The 21,643-nt window shown below is 35.8% G+C and overlaps 3 protein-coding genes across 6 annotated transcripts; 1 reads left to right on the top strand and 2 right to left on the bottom strand.

Annotated features, from left to right (window-relative positions):
• Window positions 1–480: 480 nt before the first annotated feature.
• LOC124413676 lies at window positions 481–9,767 on the bottom strand. The gene is made up of 28 exons (XM_046894398.1): window positions 9,481–9,767; window positions 9,122–9,383; window positions 8,819–9,032; window positions 8,382–8,618; window positions 8,177–8,296; window positions 7,761–7,963; window positions 7,512–7,632; window positions 7,235–7,360; window positions 6,905–7,040; window positions 6,772–6,855; window positions 6,065–6,208; window positions 5,803–5,967; window positions 5,398–5,648; window positions 4,962–5,198; window positions 4,756–4,875; window positions 4,350–4,552; window positions 4,101–4,221; window positions 3,855–3,972; window positions 3,191–3,238; window positions 3,001–3,093; window positions 2,693–2,893; window positions 2,334–2,595; window positions 2,032–2,245; window positions 1,596–1,832; window positions 1,392–1,511; window positions 989–1,191; window positions 740–860; window positions 481–609 (listed from the first exon to the last, which is right to left on the bottom strand). The coding sequence occupies exons 1-28, from the start codon at window positions 9,677–9,679 to the stop codon at window positions 481–483; spliced, it is 4,689 nt and encodes a 1,562-aa protein (XP_046750354.1). The 5' UTR covers window positions 9,680–9,767.
• Window positions 9,768–11,149: 1,382 nt separating this feature from the next.
• On the bottom strand, window positions 11,150–19,069 carry LOC124413562 (adhesion G protein-coupled receptor A3). Of its 4 annotated transcripts, none has more exons than XM_046894241.1 (13): window positions 18,808–19,069; window positions 18,093–18,316; window positions 17,870–18,013; window positions 17,716–17,787; window positions 17,562–17,633; window positions 17,266–17,337; window positions 17,088–17,171; window positions 16,681–17,007; window positions 16,459–16,595; window positions 15,500–16,348; window positions 15,120–15,360; window positions 14,715–15,008; window positions 11,150–14,595 (listed from the first exon to the last, which is right to left on the bottom strand). In XM_046894241.1, exons 2-13 carry the CDS (start codon window positions 18,281–18,283, stop codon window positions 12,279–12,281), a joined length of 4,800 nt encoding a protein of 1,599 aa, XP_046750197.1. In that variant the 5' UTR covers window positions 18,284–18,316; window positions 18,808–19,069; the 3' UTR covers window positions 11,150–12,278. The 4 variants fall into 4 exon arrangements, with proteins under 4 accessions (XP_046750197.1, XP_046750195.1, XP_046750196.1 ...); XM_046894239.1 differs by having other exon boundaries at window positions 18,093–18,313; XM_046894240.1 differs by having other exon boundaries at window positions 18,093–18,313; window positions 18,812–19,069.
• A 134-nt stretch (window positions 19,070–19,203) lies between these two features.
• LOC124413569 (serine--tRNA ligase, mitochondrial) lies at window positions 19,204–21,636 on the top strand. Its single transcript, XM_046894258.1, has 4 exons — window positions 19,204–19,354; window positions 19,456–20,174; window positions 20,257–20,424; window positions 20,494–21,636. Exons 1-4 carry the CDS (start codon window positions 19,292–19,294, stop codon window positions 20,816–20,818), a joined length of 1,275 nt encoding a protein of 424 aa, XP_046750214.1. The 5' UTR covers window positions 19,204–19,291; the 3' UTR covers window positions 20,819–21,636.
• Window positions 21,637–21,643: the final 7 nt, after the last annotated feature.

Here is a 21,643-nt window from a genome sequence, read left to right as displayed (position 1 = left end):
ATGAACTAGATCAAAATCGGAGGGGTCAATCTACCCAGGGTTTCTTGTTAAAATTGATAATCTAGTTTTCTATGCATCAATGTGAGCTTCTACAAGAAATTGGATCAGATAAAATAAGAATTCACAGCAAGGGTTGTGGTGTCCAGAAAGACGTAAGATTCCTGTTTTAAACTGTACGTTAGGAACTCAAAATTTTTCGAACATTTCAATGCAGTGGGTATCTGAAAAATGTTGAAAACAATTGTATTCATTCTCAAAATGGTCGAACACTGATAAATAATTATATAGGTGTTGAAAGATGTACAAGTATTGTTCTAGGTAGGTGTATAACCAATCGCTGGGTTATTGGACACTATTAATAAAAGACCAAAAAATTGTTCGATTACCGTTTAATATACCGGATAGAGATAATTCTTACAAATTTGTAACGCATCTATATTATTACTACATTCTACTAGTACCACAGTCAAGATGTTCTTATCATTGTGATGGATTCTTCATGTTATATAGCTTGATGAGTCTGTTTGCTTCACGAAAACCAGTTTCTATCGCTCCGTTAACAGTTGCCCAGTGCTGACTGTTAGTGGCCTCTCCTGCAAACATGACTATCTGGAAGAAAAACAAACTATTTCAGAGAGGCTAATCATGTACTTGTTCGCAGCTGTTTCAATGTACGTTTGTTCCAAACTCACAATGGAAATTAAATATCTTTAGAAGTACAAGGTTGTTCTATACTCACTGGCTTGCCATCAACTAATAACGGGGCTGCTAATTCACTTGCCCAAACATCAGATCTATCAGATTCTATACTTCTGAAACTGTACGTTCCTCGGAAATGTTTGTTGTTGCTCCATTCAGTTCTGGAATGTATTGAAAAAATTAGTCTGCGTGGTTCGACCATGCTATATATACATGTATATTTGAATCATAATGACATTGACATCCAGGCAAACAGTGACAATTTTCATCAATCATAGAACTGACTTACCGCAAATTCCCAGTTGGTCTTGTGATATTGTACGAGTTTCCAAAAAATTTATTGAGCAAAGCAAATGCTTCGTCAAAAACTTGACTTTCAGGTAACGTTTCCATATATCTAGCTCCTGCTCCATTAATCCAAGCACATAATATGCGTGGTCTATGGGCTACCGTAAAAAAGCCAACCAAATCCAGCAGCCATTTCTTACTTGGCTGTAAAAAAGCTTATGCAACATTTGATACCAGATAAAAATAGTTCAATATTCCATATCAGCTGAATTATTGCGCAAATTTCACAAACAAGCTAGAAAAAAATACTGACGTATTCTGACAGTGGCGTGAAAGACTAATCCATTGCAAGAGGTGAATTTTATTTAATGAGTTACAAGTTGGGAAAAATCTTTATTACGTACATCGTTTTCATACTCTTGTCTGTCTTTTTCATCCCACAAGAGAACTAATTCACGATTCTTCAACCACCATGGTGCCTCAAAGGAGAAATAAATTTTACCAACAGATCCAATCGATAGGCCCTAAAAACAATTGAAGAATTTCATATGTCACCTTGCAATAACAGCTTCAGGAACTGAAATAATTTGCACTATAGTATTATTCACTTTGATAGTTTTCACTTTAGATTCTGGTAATTGTGGTGTAAATAAAGTTTCGTATTGTTCCTTCAGTACGCCTAATGATGGTGTTACAATAACGTGATCTGCTGTGTACTTTTGTCCATTGCTCGTTTCTATCAAAACCTTTTTCTCTGTCGAGTTATAATTAATGTTGACCACTTCCGAATTCAGCAATGTGTTGTTCATAATTGGAAGTTCTTCTTCAGGGTTTGGATATTTTTTCTATAATATAAATGAAAAAGTTATTTAAAACGATTGGCAATGTTTTGCATGTTACACAAGTACATATTAAGAACTCAATAACTTTCAGAATTTTGTTCGCATAGCTAATGTGTTTGATATGACACAGTGGGGTATAAAACCAATCAACTTCTCGCCTCTGAAGTTTTCGATTCCTGTTATGTAAAGTCAATTAGTTTACCATTAGTATGTCAAGTATGGTTCCATATCCCCTGTCTTTCCAGTTTACAATTTCACTTCCAGGGCAGTCTTGATATCCCACAAAGCCTGTCACTGCAAGATCCGTCCAGTTATCTGAACTATCCAACGATATTATCAAACCCTCAAACATTTTCAGCACCTCCTTCACAAGGGTCGCATTTAATAATGGGTATTTTTGTAACTCGCTAGTGAATCTAAGTTTGAAAAAACAATCACAAGGATTCATAATATCAAATAAATAATACAAAATGAAAATTATTTTAGAGTGAAATGAGTATTTACTCTGCTGTAAAAAAATCTGCAAGGGAAACATTGTTTCGCGTCAGAGCTGTGAAAGCTTTTTCAGACACATTCGTGTACAATGCAAATAAATCTCTACTGAGGTCAAGAGGTAACTGAACACCTTTAGAATTACGAATGTCATATTCTACCAAATTATCATCCCCTGGAACTTCTAAAAGCCCGAGAGGAGAAGCTAACTCAAAGGCTACATTGCCTGTTTCTCCGTGAACCCATTGACCTCCGAGATCAACCCAGCTTTCATCTGAAAATAATGGAAATTTTTTAACATTTGTCTACTGTCTTCTATTGAATTTTCGTCACCAAACTGCAAATCATATTTAACATGGATAAATACTTACCAAACCATGTAGTATACACTCGTCCGCCAATTCTATTCTCAGCTTCCAAAATTGTCACATCTTGAAACCCATGTTCGTATAGCTTTGATGCAGCTGCAATGCCAGAAGTTCCAGCTCCAATTATAACAATCTTTGGTTGCTCTCCTGTCGCAAAATGCAGCAGACATATGAATCCTAGTGCACTATAGAGCCACGACATTTTTTGTCACGTTGTATCGAATGAGTAGACTCAGATAATCACTGCAATGAGTACACAGAGTAGTATTAGTAAATAATATCGCTTTTTGTCGTCAGAGGAGAATTCCAACCAATGATTGCGACTGATTGAAGAATGTAGTGAAGTAAACGTTTACGCTCAACGGATAGCACTGTGAATAATCTGTACACGCAGGGTATATAAGCTGGAAGAGGAATCATTACGTTGAATTATAATTTTGTAAGATGACAACAGATAGGTCTAAAGATAGCGTTTGAAACAAAATAAGAAATAATAATTACTTGCTCCCTGCACATTTAGCTTCAATAAATCTAAACTGAACTTTATCCCTTTTGATAAGATTTTGTACGTTTTTTAAATTTGTCATCACAGATCTCGTAACACTTGTTATATAATCTCTGTACTATCACAATGTAATGCCTCCTCACTGCAATATTCATGACTATCAAACAAATAATTGGCAGTAGGAATAGATCAGTTGAGACTTCTCACTTTATGATACTATTGGAAATTCTTTTTTGACTTGATCTAGTTTTTATGCATCAGTACGGGCTTCTGCAAGAAATCAGATCAGATAAAATAAGAATTCACAGCAAGGGTTGTGTTGTCCAAACAGACGTAAGATTTCTATAAACTGTACTATAACAGCTCAAAATTTTTCGAAAAAAATTTTTGCCGTGGATATCCGAAAAATGTAAAAAATGCAATTATATTTATTTTAAAAGTAGTCAAACAAATAATAAATAATTATTTAGGTGTGGAACGATGTTGAAATATTGTTGTAGGTAAGTGTATAACCAATTGCTGGGTTATTGGGTACTATCAATAAGAGACCAAGAAATTCTGCGATTACCATCTAATATGTATACCGGATAGTAATAATTTTCGCAACTTCCCAGGGCATGTATATTATATTGCATTCAAGTTGTTCTTATCATTGTGATGGATTCTTGATGTTATAGAGCTTGATGAGTCTGTTTGCTTCACGAAAACCAGTTTCTATTGCTCCATCAACACTTGCCCAGTGCTGACTGTTAGTGGCCTCTCCTGCAAACATGACTATCTGGAAAAGAAACAAACTGTTTCAGAGACGCTAATTATGTACTTGTTAGCAGCTGTTTCAATGTACGTTTGTTTCAAACTCACGATGGAAATTAAATACCTAGAAGTACGAGGTCGTTCTATACTCACTGGCTTGCCATCAACTAATAACGGGGCTGCTAATTCACTTGCCCAAACATCAGATCTCTCAGATTCAATACTTCTGAAACTGTACGTTCCTCGGAAATGTTTGTTGTTGCTCCAATTAGTTCTAGAATTTATTGAAAAAATTAGTCTGTGTGGTTCGACCATGCTATATATACATGTATATTTGAATCATAATGACATTGACATCCAGGCAAACAGTGACAATTTTCATCAATCATAGAACTGACTTACCGCAAATTCCCAGTTGGTCTTGTGATATTGTACGAGTTTCCAAAAAATTTATTGAGCAAAGCAAATGCTTCGTCAAAAACTTGACTTTCAGGTAATGTTTCCATATATCTAGCTCCTGCTCCATTAATCCAAGCACATAATATGCGTGGTCTATGGGCTACCGTAAAAAAGCCAACCAAATCCAGCAGCCATTTCTTACTTGGCTGTAAAAAAGCTTATGCAACATTTGATACCAAATAAAAACAGCTCAATATTCCATATCAGCTGAATTATTGCGCAAATTTCACAAACAAGCTAGAAAAAAAAAATACTGACGCATTCTGACAGTGGCGTAAGAGAGTAATCCATTGCAAGAGGTGAATTTTATTTAATGAGTTAGAAGTTGCGAAGAATCTCTATTACGTACATCGTTTTCATACTCTTGTCTGTCTTTTTCATCCCACAAGAGAACTAATTCACGATTCTTCAACCACCATGGTGCCTCAAAGGAGAAATAAATCTTAGCACCAGATCCCATCGATAGGCCCTAAAAACAATCGAAGAATTTCATATGTCATCTTGCAACAAACAGCTTGAGGAAAAGAAATAATTTTGTAGTGTAGCATTATTCACTTTGATAGTTTTCACTTTAGATTCTGGTAATTGCGGTGTAAATAAAGTTTCATATTGTTCCTTCAGTACGCCTAATGATGGTGTTACAATAACGTGATCCGCTGTGTATTTTTGCCCATTGCTTATTTCTATCGAAACCTTTTTGTATATTGAGTTATAATTAATGTTGACCACTTCCGAATTCAGCAATGTGTTGCTCATAATTGGAAGTTCTTCTTCAGGGTTTGGATATTTTTTCTGCAATATATATGAAAAAGTTATTGAAAACGATTGGCAAGGTTCTGCATGGTATACAAGTACATATTAAGACCTCAATATCTTTCAGAATTTTGTTCGCATAGCTAATGTGTTTGATATGACACAGTGCAGTAGAAAAACAATGAATTTCTCTCCTTTGAAGTTTTTGATTCCCGTTATGTCAGTTCAATTAGTTTACCATTAGTATGTCAAGTATGGTTCCATATCCCCTGTCCTTCCAGTTGATCAGGTTATTTCCAGGGTAGTTGTGATATTCCGTCAAGCTTGTCACTGCAAGATCGGTCCAGTTATCCGCACTGTCCTCCCATATTATGAAACCCTCAAACATTTTCAGCACTTCCTTCACAAGGGTCTTATTTAATAATGGGTATTTTTGTAACTCGCTACTAAATCTAAGTTTGAAAACACGATCATAAGGATTAGTAATATCTAATAAATATTACAAAACGAAAATTATTTTAGAGTGATCTGAGTATTTACTCTGCTGTATAAAAATCTGCAATGGAAACACTGTTTCGTCCCAGAGCTTCGTTAGCCTGTTCACAATCAGATACATTCAGGTACAATGCAGTCAAATCTCTACTGAGATCAAGGGGTAACTGAACACCTTTCGAAGTATGAATGTCGAATCCTACCCAATTATCATCCCCTCGAACTTCTAAAAGCCCGAGAGGAGAAGCTAACTCAAAGGCTACATCGCCTGTTTCTCCGTGAACCCATTGACCTCCGAGATCAACCCAGCTTTCATCTGAAAATAATCGAAATTCTTTAATTTTCGTCCACTGTCTGCTACTGAATTTTCATCACCAAACTGCAAATCATATTTAACACGGATAAATACTTACCAAACCATGTAGTATACACTCGTCCGCCAATTCTATTCTCAGCTTCCAAAATTGTCACATCTTGAAACCCATGTTCATATAGCTTTGATGCAGCTGCAATGCCAGAAGCTCCAGCTCCAATTATAACAATTTTTGGTTGCTCCTCTGTCGCAAAATGCAGCATTGTATCGAACGAGTAGACTCAGATAATTACTGCAAAAAGTAAACAATATCGCGATTTTCTTCAGAATAGAATTCCAACAAATGACTGGGATTGATTGACGAATGTAGGAAAGTAGATGTGTGATGTTGATAACGCTAGAGCGAGAGTTACACTAAGCTGAAAATAAAACATGTGTTCTGTTGACCCGTGTCGCTATTCGTAATCCTATTTAATCAACAATTCGATGAACCAAATATTCATCCTACACACCCAAACACGAAACAGTAGATTTTTACGTTCCACAGATAGCACTGCGAATATCTAATCCGTTGCAGGGTATATAAGCTGGAAGAAGAATCATTATGTTGAATTATAATTTTGTAAGTTGAAAAAAAATAGCGTTTGAAACAAAATAAGAAATAATCACTTGCTCCCTGCACATTTAGCTTGAATAAATCAAAACTGAACTTATTCCTTTCTATAAGATTTTGTAGGGTTTTTTTAAATTTGTCATGGCAGGCCTCGTAACACTTGTTATGTAAGCCCTATACTATCTCAAGGGTACTTCCCTTCTCAATGCAATGTTCATCACTATCAAACAAATAATTGACCGCAGCAAGGGTCAATTGAAACTCCTCCATGTTTGATACTGTTGCGAATTCTTTTTTGGATCAATCTAGTTTTCTATGCATCAGTACAGGCTTCTGCAGGAAATTGGATCAGAATAAAATGAGAATTCACGGCAAGAGTTGTGGTGCCTGGACAGACATAAGATTCGTATAAACTATACTGTAACAACTCAAAATTTTTCGAAAATTTCAATGCAGTGGATATCTGGAAAATGTTGAAAATGTAATTATATTTATTTTAAAAAGAGTCAAACAATAATAAAGAATTATTTAGGTGTAGAACAATGTCGAAGTATTGTTCTAGGTCAGCGTATAACCAATCGCTGGGTTATTGGATACTATTAATAAGATAACAAGAAATTCTGTGTATATTATACTGCATTCAAGATATTCTTATCATTTTGATGGATTCTTAATGTTATATAGCTTCATGAGTCGGTTTGCTTCACGAAAACCAGTTTCTATCGCTCCGTCAACACTTGCCCAGCGTTGCCTATTGGTGGCCTCTCCTGCAAACATGACTATCTGGAAGCAAAACAAACTATTTGAGATACATCAATTATGCACTCGTTAGCAGCTGTATCAACGTACGTTTGTTTGAAACTCATAATGCAAATTAGAAATATCTGTATACATTTATTCCATCTTTACAACTACGAAGTCGTTTTATACTCACTGGTTTACCATCAACTAGTAACGGGGCTGCTAATTCATTCGCCCATGCATCAGATCTCTCAGATTCCATACTTCTGAAACTGTACGCTCCTCGGAAATGTTTGTTGTTGCTCCAATTAGTCCTACAATGTATTGAAAAAATTAGTTTGTGCGGTTCGACCATATATACATAGGTATTTAAATCATAGTGACATTCACATTCCATCAAACAATAACGTAACCATTTTCATAAATGACAGAACTGACTCACCGCAAGTATCCAGTTGGTCTTGTGATATTGTACGAGTTTCCAAAAAATTTATTCAGCAAAGCGAATGTTTCGTTGAAAACTTGATTTTCAGGCGACGCTTCCATGTCTCTAGCTCCTGCTCCGTTAATCCAAGCACATAATATTCGTGGTCTATTGGCCACTGAGAAAAAGCTAACTATATCCAGCATCCATTTCTTGCTTGGCTGTAACACAATTTACAAATCATATGATAATAAGTGAGAATAATTCAATATTCTGTATCAGCTGAATGATTGCATAAATTTCTTCACAGAAAAGCTTGTCAAAATTACCGACGTATTCTGACATTAGTGCTTATGAGAGTAATCTATTGTGAGAGGTTCAACTATGGGTTTTATTTGAGAAATTAGACATTTTAAAGAATTTTTATCACCTACATCGGTCTCATACTCTTGTCTGTCTTTTTCATCCCACAAAAGAAATAAATCACGATCCTCAAACCACCATGGTGCTTCAAAGGAAAAATATATCTTAGCAGCAGATCCCATCGATAGGCCCTAAAAACAATTAAAGAATACAGCTGTTTCCTTGCAATAAACGGCTTGAAGAAATAAAATAATTTTGCAATATGGCATTATTAACTTTAATAGTTTTCACTTTAGATTCTGGTAATTGTGGTGTAAATAAAGTTTCATATTGTTCCTTCAGTACGCCTAATGATGGTGTTGCAATAACGTGATCTGCTGTGTACTTTTGCCCATTGCTCGTTTCTACCAAAATCTTTTTGTCTGTTGAGTTATAATTAATGTTGACCACTTCCGAATTCAAGAAGGTGTTGTTCATAACTGGAAGTTCTTCTTCAGGGTTTGGATATTTTTTCTGTAATGTATATGAAAAATTTATTGAAAACTATTGACAAGGTTCCGCATACTATATAAGTACATATTAACAACTCAATATCTTTCAGAATTTTTTTCCGAATAGCTAATGTGTTTTATATGATACAGTGGGGTTGAAAACCCATCAATTTCTCTTCTCTGAACTTCTCGCTCAAGTTCACATAAGTCAAATTAGTTTACCATTAATACATCGAGTATGGTTCCATATCCCTTGTCTTTCCAGGTGACAATGTAACTTCCGGGGTAGGCCTTATATGCTGTATAATCTATCGCAGAAATATCATTCCAGTTATCCGCACTGTCCTCTGCTATTATTAAACCCTCAAACATTTTCAGCACCTCCTTCACTAGGGTCTCATTTAATGTTGGGTATTGTTGCAATCCCCTGGTAAATCTATGTTCGAAAAAAAGACGATACGGATTTACAATGTCGAATATAATATTATTGAATCAAAGTTATTTCACAGTGTTTCAAGTATTTACTCTGTTGTGAAAAAATCTGCAATGGAACCATTGTTTCCTGCCAGAGCCTCTTTGGATTTTGCAGACACATTCGTGTACAATGCAAATAAATCTCTACTGAGGTCAAGAGGTAACTGAACGCCTTTAGAATTACGAATGTCAAATTCTACCCAATTTTTTTCTTCTGGAACATCTAAAAGCCCGAGAGGAGAAGCTAACTCAAAGGCTACATTGCCTGTTTCTCCGTGAACCCATTGACCTCCGAGATCAACCCAACTTTCATCTGAAAATAATCGAATTTTTTTCACTTTTGTCCACTTTCTCCTATTGAATTTTCGTCACCAAACTGCAAGTCAGTTTAAACCTGGATAGATACTTACCAAACCATGTAGTATACACTCGTCCGCCAATTCTATTCTCAGCTTCTAGAATGGTCACATCTTGAAAACCATGTTCGTAAAGCTTTGATGCTGCTGCAATGCCAGAAGCTCCTGCTCCTATTATAACAATTTTTGGTTGCTCCCCTGTCGTAAAATGTAGCAGACATACGAATCCTAGAGCACCATAGGGCCACCACATTTTTTATTACGTTGTATTAAATGAGTAGACTCCAATAATTATTTGAAAAAAGTACACGGAGTAATATCGCTATTTAGTAATATTGTTTTTTTTTCCGTCACAGTAGAATTCCAACGAATGGCCGCGATTAATTAGCCGACTTCTACGTACAATGAATAGTACTACCAAAAGTCCGTATCCATTAGATATACGAATTGGATGATCAGTGGTAGCGATCAATTATTATTTTGCTAGTCGATGAAAGATTGATTTGAAGATACTGTTTGAAATAAAACGATAACTAATGGTAACTTGCTCCCTGAGCTTTGACTTTTGATCAATCAAAGCTGAACGTTACTCCTTTTGATAAGATTTCGTACGTTTTTTAAATGTATTCTCTTAGATTTCACAACACTCGTTGTATAATTCCTGTCCTATTACAAGGGCACTGCCTCCTCACTGCAATGTTCATGACCATCAAACACATAATTGGCAGCAGCAATGGATCAATTGAGACTCTCCGGTCCATCGTACCTTTGTAAATTCTTTTTTGACTTGATCCAATTTTCTATGCATTAATGCAGGCTTCTGCAAGAAGTTGGAAGAGGCAAAATAGGAATTTATGTCAAGAAAGTTACTTCTGATTTGCTAATTGCACAAAATCAAAGTTTAGAATATTCATTGAAGTGGAGAAGAAACAATATTTTTAAAGTAATTCGTTTGAAAAAAGAAAGTCTCGCTTACAATCGGGATCAATTTATATTTGTAAATCTTGAACAAATTGGCCATAATTAATCAGTGTTTGTTATGAAATTAACTAATAGTTAATGGTACCGCAGAAAAATTGAATCGTAGGGTGTACAAGCCACAACAGCAGAAGTAAAGTTCAATTCCTATTTCGCATTGCGAGTAAAATTTGATCTCAAAGATTGCATGTGCAATCGAATAGCTAACAATAACTTACTCTTTGTACATTGACCTTTAACGACTCAATATTGCACTTCACTTCTTTTTATTAGAATTCAATGTGTTATTTAAATTTGCTATCTCTGACTTCATGATATTTGTTCATTACTCTCGGCCCCTTATAAATGCAGTGCACGGTTAATCTGAAAAATAATTGGCAGAAGTAATTGGCATATTGAGACTCCTTGGTTTATGACACTGTGACAAATCCCTATTTGATCTGTTCAAACTTTGTATTTGTAGTTCCTATAAGAAATCAGGATGAGTATAACAGAAAATTTTCACAGGGGAACTAAGTTTAAGTTCCTAATGCAATAGAACCAATGTCTGGAATATTTCACACACAGAAGATTATTTTTTAGGTAAATTCGTAAAAAACAATAATCCTTGTTTACAATCAAGGTAAATTCATTTATTTGAAAAGTACAAATTATTTACAATATCTGCGTCTAATGCGACTAAAAGCAGGATATGTGAGGTTGTATAATATAAGTTTTACGTACATTGAGTATTTTTTGTTTATGGTTTAATAGAGAGACAATTAGCTGAGTGTCACTTGCATACCTAAATCAAAGTAGATGAATGAATAATGAATTTAAAAAATACAAAACTTGACAATGAACTGCCAGATCATCACTTAACGTTAAACTTTAATCAGTGTGATTTGTCTTCATTGGTCAATAGAAATTAATATGATGTGAGATTTAATGTTTTGAGATCATAATTATAACAGTAACATTTTTTTTTTTTTTTAATCGAATTTAGATTAATATGGCAGTTTATCTTAAACAACTATAAATGCAACTTACAAAGGAAGAAAAACTTTAAATATTTATGCTACATTTAGTTCTGCTAAAATGTTAAGAAAATAGTTGCCAATAAATTTGGAAGTTTTGTTATTTGTTATATACAATATATCTTTTTCTGGAAATAAATACGTACAGAAGAGAAACAAAAAGATATTTGATAGAAAAAAAAAAAAAAAAAAAAAATAAGATAAACAAACTAGCAGACAATTGGCAAACAAGTCAATACAATTGGTACATCATACAAAAAGTCTCTTGAAATATAATATTTATAAACAATACTATGATTTTCAACCGTAGTATCACACATCGATTTGTTACCAATTTTGTGGCACATTATTGGAAGATTCTTCAGAGAATATACAAGATTCATTTTCAACTTGCCTGTATATATGATATCAGTGCAGGAAATCCTAGGCTTCCAAATCTAGGTCTCCAAGAGTTAAAAAAGGCGAACTAGTTTCCCATGAATAATAGGTCACAGTGAAATTCATACTTGAATCATTGACCATCTTACGAAAACCTAGACAGAGTAGTACCGAAGTGAATTTGCAACCCATAGAAACCATTGATTTAACTAATCACAACACTCTTTATGTACCCACAGTTTCAATACTATGAAGCTTAATAAAATTTGAACATGATAGATTCCAAAGAATCTAATTAACGGCATTTCTTTCTTTTGCATATAATTGAGGCACATTAATATTTTGGAACAACATATTAACTACATTTGAAAATATATTCGGCTACATATCAAGCAATAATTTATCACATTCACTTCCTGCACTAAATTGTTTCCATTCATTGTTTCATCTAAAAAATTTGACAGCCATCCTCATCAAAATTTAAACGCTCGTTTCCTTTTTGATGTTTCCCGAGAGTGAAGAACTTTCAGAGTACACTTCATCGTCGATATTTGAAATGACGTACCCTTGACCATTTCTGTAATCACCCTCTTTCTCACAAACCTTTGTGCTATCCTTTGCTTGTGCAGACCTCAAGACGTCAGAAGATATTAAATTGTCAGGAAACGTCAAGTCATTGAGAGAATTGAATTCCTTCCACCCATAGTCTTGCCCGTTATGTTGTGACCTACTCAGGCTACTTCTCTCATCTAAATTGTGCAGACGCAAATGTGTCAAAGGTCTGAACTCATGTTCGTGGTTCACATTCATCAGAGAAGTAGCGTAAGTCTGCCCATCTTGGTCTTGTGTATAAGCATTTTCGCTTGTCAAGCTATTTTCCTCAACAAAAGATTGTTGCGATCTGTCGATCATCTGTTGAGAGTTATGAACTTGATCATACAGATGAGAACTTGTGAAACTTTGTAGATCCATCAGTGAAGGTCTAGAGTATTCATTCTCACAACGTCTAGAACTTGTTATAGAAGCGATGTCGTTTAACGATCTCCGATAATTTCTTGCCTCGATAAGGTGATCTATTGGCAAGCAGTACAAGCTGTTTGAATAGGATAATTTTTTTGGCATTTCAAACTGAGAGTTAATATCATGTTCGTCTAAGTCGCTCATTTCATTGGCACTCGAGCAATGAAAATTTTGATCTGTCTGTTCAGGCGTTTCACCAATTTCAGGTAGATTGTGATCACTCCTTTCGCTCGTTAGTTGTACGGATTCAATTTCTGAGCTATATTCTAGACTGCACTGCTGGGAGACGTTTCTCAGATGTTTTTCCGTCTCGACTTTGCTTTCACCATCGGAATTGTTAAAACTGGTATTTGTGTACTGCTGTTTATGTCGAGAAGTGTTTGGAGGTGAGATTGCGCCACTGTCAAAATCACTGTTCAATCTTTTTGTATTCTGTATAAAATTTTCTTGTCCGATGACAAAGCGCACTGGCATATTACGTTCTTCGGAAACACTGCCACCGCTATCTGACAGAATGTTAACATTTTTAATGCCATTCACTGGATTCACTTCGACATGAATATTCGTGTTATTCACTTTGGCACTTGTACTGAACATACTTTTTTCAATATTAGATTCTAATCTGGTAGGTCTTGGTACAGAAATACAACTGCCACCGTCACTAGTAGCACCTCCGTCACCCTGTTTTCTAGGACCCAAATTATTATTTTTCATATGCCTTCTTTGCTTCTTAAAGAACTTTCGCGCCACACCGCTTTGATGAGGGTTGTAAAACATCTCGACCGATGCTAGGGTTGGCTCAGTGTACGTAGTGACTGAATTGTTAGACCTGTATTGCTGCCGATGTAGGACAACTAAATTAACGTTAGCTATCTTTGCAGCAGTCGTGGCATCCATTGCATTTAGATCAACAGCTTTTGTCAAGTTTGAATTACGAGATTTATTCGTATGTCTTGACGAGTTATTTGAATTAGTGTCTGACATTACTTGAGTAGCTTGAGAATTAGATACTGGGGCTAATGTTTGTACTAGCGGCTGAGTTGGTATCACTGGATGAGTGTCGGATACACTTCTAGTCCTGCAACACCTGTTCTTTTTCTTTTTAAGCCAGCAACGCATTCTTAACCACTGAAATCGCACGTCACTCCGAGCTATGCCATAAAAGAAAAGAATAAATAATCCTAAGCTACTTGCTGAAATTGCATACATAATACTAAGTATAGTTTTTTCGTGAGTTATGTAAGGAATCAGGGGCTTTGTTAAAGCAGAAGCAGCCAAGAGCCACGTAATTAAATACAAAATCAATACTACTATTTGTCCCTTGAGTTGTGTTATTTGAGAATGCTCCAAATCTTCAATTTCGGAAGACACTGTTTGCGTACTATGCAGACTATTTCTATCGCCTGAAGCGTTTACGTTTGGTTCAAGTAATTCTAAGTCCATATTTTCAGTGGCCTGAGTACCCTCGGATAGTTGAGCATTCAAATCAATATTTCTTATTGCACACCGTATTAATAGGTGAAATATTATCAGATAAATTACTAAAATTAACGCAGGGACAAACAAAGCTGCTAGCGCTGGGCCAGAGGTTAAAAAGCAATAATTATAACTCGCGTATTCCCGCAGATTTATGGCTCCCGAGATCCCACAAATTATCAGTGCGATTCCCCATCCAACCAAGTAAAGACCGAGCAAGGGTTTCTGTATCGGTTGATCCGGCAGTTCGTCTTCTGGTATAACATCCACATCAGATTTTGACAGTCTTTTATACATGTTGCTGAAAACGTATTGCAAACGGTTATGAGCTTGTAAAGTTGGACAGTAATATCGAATGACGTTATCGAGAGAACAAAACATCTTTAGATTTTTAACTAGTTTCGTGTTTAAGAGACTTACCTAGCAGAAACAGACATCCACAGTAAACTACACAGGGATAGATAGTGCAGAGTCAATCCTATACTCTGGCAGATGTAAATATTCTCAGTCTGTTGAATCCCGGCAGTGTAAAGGAGGCACAAGAGAACCATTGCCACCCATGTATTTACCAAACAGTGTTTTACTTTTTTTGGCATCAGAATTGCCGTGTGGCAAACCATGTAGGTGATACATGCGCATGTCAAGCATATTATAGCAATGAAACTCCCAACATAAATTGCTGGATGAGAATATCTGAATTTTGCTCTCGCCATGCTACAAATAATTATAAATAATTTCATATGAGAATCGATCGTCATTAGTGCAAAAATACAAGTGACATCCAGTCTATGGTGTATCGTGCGAGTATCAAAATGATTCATTTACCTTGCTGTTGCTTCTTTTAGAAAACTGGTATCTTGTAAAAGCCCATAGTATCCTAATCTGTTGCAATGAAACACTATAAGATTATTCACCAGGTACGATAAATGACATCCGTCACTTGTCCATCCTTTGGAATCTCTCGAATCCCAAACTACTGGCCTCGGTTGACTACCGGAATAGTGATACATCGGTGCTTTTAACGTGACATACACTGGCTCTGTTAGATTAACCACTTGCACGCCAACTAGAAATTGGTAAAATATTTCTTTCAATTATCGTTGATATTGTTAATTTTTATAAGCAAACAGGCAGGCATATTTTAAAAGGCAAATTTACGAAGCAAATCTTGTTGAGATGCTGGTTGGAATATACTTGTAACTCACTTAATTTACTACCGATGACGCAGGATGAAATATCCATGTTACTACCTTCTGTAGTTATTGGAAATAGTCTGTTATCACTATACATTGAAATCATAAGCTGGTGAGCCACAGTAACATCTAGATGACGCAGCAGGGTTGAAGGTAGCTGGATTGATGCTTCGACTATTTTGTCCTTTGTATTAATCAATGCAGTTTTATTATTAGTAGCGCAGTGTAACAGTCTTGTATCCGAATCTCTTGCTAAGACGCCGCTGCTGTACCAAGTACAAGTTAAACCAGTGAAAGTTTCGCGTTTCACTCTGAACTCCTCAAGAGCCATATTTTTCTTATGAGATTGTATAGAAGGCGTAAATTCGGTCACAGTTTCAACAGCTTTGATTAATCTTGTACACGAGGCATAGTTGACTTCAGCAATTCTTAGCATTTCTTTAGGTAACTTCATAACCACGTTCACAATTTCTATGAGTATGGGACAAAGGTCTTTCTCTTGTACCAAAAAATGGAGATAGTTTTCAATTGTAAGTGTTATGAAATTAATTTCTACAGGATCAGTCAATTTACTGCTATCCGTCGTATAGTTTTTAAAGCTTTTTGCCGTTTCCAATAGGCTACCTTTTGTCAGTGACAAATTTACTTTTGAAAATTGTTCCAGTACTTTCGTTGTGTGAGATACGTATGGACAGGATTCTGTGTTCAGATTTTCCCACTGACCAGTTTTGTTACAGTTGTAAGACGCTTTTAGAGATACTTGCATCGGACCTGATAACCGATTACCTTCGCAAGGCAATTCTACTTTCCAACCAATCACAGTTCTAGGCCAAGCATAAACGCCTTTGTTGTTTCGAGTAGCTAGTGAAGTGAAAAAAAGTGTATTGAATCTATTTTACCACTCAAAAATGTTATTTCCTATGGCATTCAAATTAAAAACTCTTTTTGAAAGAATTACTTTATCGTATTACCTGCTAGTGGACAGTAGCGAGTGTTCTCCGAAATGACTATCATATTGATAGTTTTTGATTTGTTTCTATGCAGAGATACTAATTGACAATTCCATTGACCATTGTGCTCTTCTTTGACCGGAATGATGCTAAGCAAGCTAGGCGGGAAGATAAGAGCTCTTACTAATAGAAAGTTTAACATCTATACACAGGGTTGGGGAGACATTAGATTAAAATATTTACCTGTCCACTATTCCACTATCTGTCAAATGTCTGTTCTCAATTGTAATATTAGGCAAAGATGTCCGTGGATCTGTGTAATTTATATTGTCAACGATATCAGTCGTGTTTGGATTCCATAGCCAATTCAACTTTGCTGTTTTGTCCTCTGTTATGCCAGGAGCCCGACACTTTAAGTGTATCGAATCACCGGCGAACACTACTTGGTTTTGATCAGGGATCATTTCAATCGTTGGTGTAGCCAGCTGGCACTGAATCTCTTCTAAAACTCTTAATTTCTTTATTGGTTGACCCTTCAGATTTTCTGGAGCAGAACATTTTGGTGTTGGACTGCAAAGAGTATATAAACATCAGTTATTAACGTCATTGAGCATGAGCAAATTATAGAAAGCACAGAATCGTCGAATTACCTCAAGTTTATAGATGAATTCCGGATCCAGTTACTGAACCAGTAAATACCGCAATCGCACACCCATGGATTACCGGATAAATCCCTAAATGGAATAATGAAAGATTTAACAATAGCTCTATGTTGTATCTACAGTGAAATCTGTGCTGATAACGAGTAAAAAACTTTTCAATTCTTACAACTGTGTCAAAGAATTGAGCCCATAAAATGTACCATCCTTCAAAGTAGTCAAATCATTTTGATTCAGTTTCCTAGAATATAAAGACATATCACTACATTTTTTTGGGTCCAATTTATATCTAAGAATGATAAAATGATGAGAGTTTAAATCATTTTAAAATTTAAGTACACAAATATTCACATACGGGTAGAATACTTCCGCAAAATATATAAAGAATTTAGTATTGGTTGAACAGAACAGAAGTGCATACCTAGCAGAAGTAAGAGAAGAAGTAGCTAAAATAAATGAACTTACAGACGATCTAAAACCCGCAAATCATGAAATAAAGTTGTATCCAAGGCGCTTATAATATTCGCTGATAAATCGCTGGTAAAAGAAAGCAAAAAACATAGGATTACAATAAAATACATAACATGTTATTGCAATCTTGGGAATTCGTTTTACTTACAGCCTTTTGAGTCGTGTTAATTGTCTGAAGGCATGGGTATCAATAGTGGTAATGTTATTCTTACTCAAGTCTCTGCAAGAAAAGCAAAAGAGCAATAAAAATCTTCACAAATTCTTTGCATATTTAATAATGAATAGGAATTGAAATGTCTTACAGTCTTTCCAGATTATGCAGCCCTCCAAAAGCTCCTTCTTCTAAGAAGCTAATTTTATTCAATGATAAATTGAGGCGGCGCAGGTTGGTTAAATTTCTGAATACTCCAGATTGTATCAGATATATTTCATTCTTGCTCAGATCTCTGCATAAAAAGTAAACAGATCTACTTAACAAATTGCTCCATAGCTGAAATATTTTGTAAATAATTTACTAAGTATTACAGCTGGAAAAGTGCCACGCTAACTGCATTGATGTCAACATCCGTTAAATCTTCGATTGCACCAACGCATCTGGCCTTCAACCACTCCGCTTGCGCACCGGTTTTTCTGCATTTACATTTTCGCGGGCAGTCATAACTACCAATGAACCCCAATGTTTGAAACAAGATCCATAGTAGAAATATAGCTCTCATTGTCGCGGAGCTCCAAAAGGCTCAATGAACCTGCTTTCGAAACAATACAAATTTAAGAAAGGACTTTCAATTTTTTAATTATGTAAATAGAAAATTCTCAGTAACTGTATACATCAATTGGAATGACAATTTAAATGTTTTACCACACATTTTAAAAAGTATGTGAATTGGAAAGAATGAGCTTAAAGTTCAACGAAGAAGAAAAGCGACTAACTAAAACAGTGTCGTAAAACGGTGTGAGAGCCTTAGAAATTGAGAAGTAGGTAAACCTGACAAGGGGTTTGTTTACAAGTAGGGAAAAATGCACTATCGGAGATGAGCATTCACCTATATCAAGATAACATTGTTGGATGAAAGTTATAACAGAAGAGGGTTTGAAAGGGGTCATCAAGTGACGCGAAAAAAAGAAAGAGACGATTGTTGTTTGTGAATTGGCTAGTGAAAGAGACGTATGAAAGGGATGAGCTGATGAGCTGAGATAGTGAAAAAAAAAATCCAAGAATAACAACGAAACTTCTTCATACCTACATACGGATACCGTCCAGCGTCGTATTATCTCACATCGTAATGATTGTACCGTAATTGAGGTACTTCGATGAAGTAACTTTTCCACCGACAGCCATGCTAAATCGCGGCATCAATAATTAAACACATTACCGTTCGTTGCGGGATTATTTCTTACACCAAAACAAGAAGACCGAGGTAAAAATGTACTACATGCCAAGACCCAATTAGCATCGTTGTTACAGGCTTTCTTTCCTCCCTCGTTTATTGGCAGAGAGTTTCCTGCCTCAAGTTCGGCGCCTGCGCCCAATCAAGTTCGATTTACGTCCTTTTGGTTGCCGGAATGAGGTTTTTTGAGGTTTTTTTTCCTGTTATTATGTCGGCATCCAGAAAAGCTGCACGATAATAGAAGAGTGAATTTTTGAATGGAAAGCGGAAGAAGAATAATCACCGATTCTCTTCTCGTTAATTATTGTTCGTAGAAGAACGGCAAAGCGATTGAATATGAATTTCAGTAGACGGTTATCTAAATTATACAAATACAGAAGGCTCTGTACGGACGCTAAGGTATATTATCGAACTTCCTAACCTCTGAAAATTTCTCAACGTATCTAGACTAACCTGGTAATAAATAACTTTTTTTTTCATTCATTTATGGTTCGCCTTAGACCGTTACCTCAGTGCCTAAAGTGAATCTAGAATTACCACAACCGGAGTACGATATCGACTACTTGTGCAATGTGGATAATAAGCAAGATATTGCTGAGAATATAAAGCAAAGAAAAGGTATCGGCGATATTGATAAGGTTCATCGACTGCTTGAAACATCAGCCTCTAGAGAATTGTTGAACATAGAGCTTGAAAAAATACCAAATCAAACAGATCCTCGTATCTTGGATTATTGCAAAGACGGGAAAGTTTTAAACACTTGTGGTTCTATGCCTACCTTTGATTTCAAGCCGCAAGAGTTTGAAGATCTAGCTAAACAATTGGATCTTGTTCGTAGAGAAAACTTGGGACAATTATCTGGTACTAGAAGTTATATGCTTATCGGAGATCTTGCCGATCTCGAAGAGGCTTTGGTTCATTACACACTCGGTCACCTCATCAGTAGAAACTTTCGGGTGATTTCGGTACCTGATATTCTACCTTTGGAGATCATTAAGCGGTGCGGAATGATTGTCGAAGGGACGAGAACACAGATCTATCACTTGGATTCTGGTCATGGCCATGGTCAAAGTTTGTCTGGAACTGCAGAAATGGCTATTGCAGCGAAACTTGCTGGTGCTCGATTGTCTCTCGAGCATTTGCCCCTTAAGTATGCTGCTGTTAGCAGGTGCTACCGAGCTGAAGGCTCGAACGTCGCTGCAGAGAGAGGTTTATATAGGTGAGCAGATGACAGATGCCGCAAAATTCCTAGTCGAATCCAATTTTCACGACACTATAACATTCGATGCATCTTATTATAGGGTACATCAATTCACAAAGGTAGAAATGTTTGTTTGTTGCCAACCGGATCAATCCTCCGAACTCTTGAATGAACTTCTGTCGATCGAAGAAGAATTATTCAGTAGTTTGGAGATTCATTTCAAAGTTATAGATATGTCTCCCCACGATTTGGGACCTTCGGCTTACAGGTATACTTCAAATTGCAATTTCTAATCTACAATAGTTGTGAAAGGTTGTAATTTTTATGCATTTTGTAGAAAAATGGATATTGAAGGTTGGATGCCTGGGCGCAAAATGTTTGGTGAATTATCTAGCTGCAGCAACTGCACAGATTATCAATCTCGTAGGCTTGGAATAAAGTATGAGACGGCGGATAACAGATTGGAGCATGTTCACACTTTAAATGGTACGGCCTGTGCTATACCGAGAATGTTAATTGCTCTATGTGAAACGCATCAAACTGAACGAGGCAATATTAGGATACCTGAAAAATTGTTGTCTCTTATGAATGGTCAACCTATTATACAGAAACAACGTTTAGCACCTATGAGGTTTACTAAGTACAAACCAACCGTACAATGAATATGTCGAAAAGTTGTTTTCAAGTACCTCATTTCATCTGGTCTTTATTCACTTTCTACGCTTTTGCTGTTTAGATTGCAGTATTCAAATTCATCAGTAATCACATTATTTCGAAAAATTAATGATACAACACGAGTTGTAGTTTAGATATGGGAAAAGAAGAAACTGTACACAGGTAGAATAGGCAAAGTAACAACATAATTGAAAATTCCGCTCACAAATTTAGTTTGATATTTTATTTACTCAAAACGGACAAACTAAAATGATTGAACACATGAAACAGTTTCTCGTTTTCATATTCACGTTCAAGAGATTGATGCCTCATATTCCATTTTACAATACAACATTCACATTGGCCTTGTATCGTTCACTTACTCAAACAGTAACTGTTAACTGGTATCAGTGTTGAAGATTTAATTTTACTTATTTGTGTTCAATTAAATTTTATCATTCAAAAATGATGCTAAAGTCCAATGAAGAAATTCATCTTCAATGAATCAATTCTACCAGTTCGTATCTGCAGAACGTACAAATTCTGTTTTACCCAAAACTGCTAAAAATTGTCTTATTTATTTCTATATGTTATGAATTCTGCATACCTCCGCTAATTGAACCAATATAATTCTTCCCGAAGGCTCACTCATACAGAGGGTGTTCCCCAATGAAATTTTTCCATTCAACAAACTGTTCTCTCGATGATAAAATAAAAACATAGACTTCCTTGAAATAAGGCTCGGCTTACATATTTGAATATGTAATTTTTGTCCTGCATAAGAAGCTTTAAATTAACTACCCTAGATATTAAAGTACATTTTCCACTATGTA

Source organism: Diprion similis, chromosome 12, assembly GCF_021155765.1.
Source record: "Diprion similis isolate iyDipSimi1 chromosome 12, iyDipSimi1.1, whole genome shotgun sequence".
Lineage (NCBI taxonomy): Eukaryota > Metazoa > Arthropoda > Insecta > Hymenoptera > Diprionidae > Diprion > Diprion similis.
This window is presented reverse-complemented; position numbering and strand designations above follow the sequence as displayed.

Excerpts from the sequence above, each read along its gene's own strand:
- LOC124413569 (XM_046894258.1), top strand. The coding sequence starts at position 19,292 with ATGAATTTCAGTAGACGGTTATCTAAATTATACAAATACAGAAGGCTC. Across the intron at positions 19,355-19,455 it reads GGCTCTGTACGGACGCTAAG|ACCGTTACCTCAGTGCCTAA; the intron begins GTATATTATCGA and ends GGTTCGCCTTAG. Across the intron at positions 20,175-20,256 it reads GCAGAGAGAGGTTTATATAG|GGTACATCAATTCACAAAGG; the intron begins GTGAGCAGATGA and ends ATCTTATTATAG.
- LOC124413676 (XM_046894398.1), bottom strand. The coding sequence starts at position 9,679 with ATGTGGTGGCCCTATGGTGCTCTAGGATTCGTATGTCTGCTACATTTT. Across the intron at positions 7,041-7,234 it reads ACATTAAGAATCCATCAAAA|ATATCCACTGCATTGAAATT; the intron begins TGATAAGAATAT and ends AACATTTTCCAG. Across the intron at positions 6,856-6,904 it reads CCAATTTCCTGCAGAAGCCT|TATCAAACATGGAGGAGTTT; the intron begins GTACTGATGCAT and ends AATTCGCAACAG.
- LOC124413562 (XM_046894241.1), bottom strand. The coding sequence starts at position 18,283 with ATGAGAGCTATATTTCTACTATGGATCTTGTTTCAAACATTGGGGTTC. Across the intron at positions 18,014-18,092 it reads AGCGTGGCACTTTTCCAGCT|AGATCTGAGCAAGAATGAAA; the intron begins GTAATACTTAGT and ends CTTTTTATGCAG. Across the intron at positions 17,172-17,265 it reads CTCAATTCTTTGACACAGTT|GGATTTATCCGGTAATCCAT; the intron begins GTAAGAATTGAA and ends TATTCCATTTAG.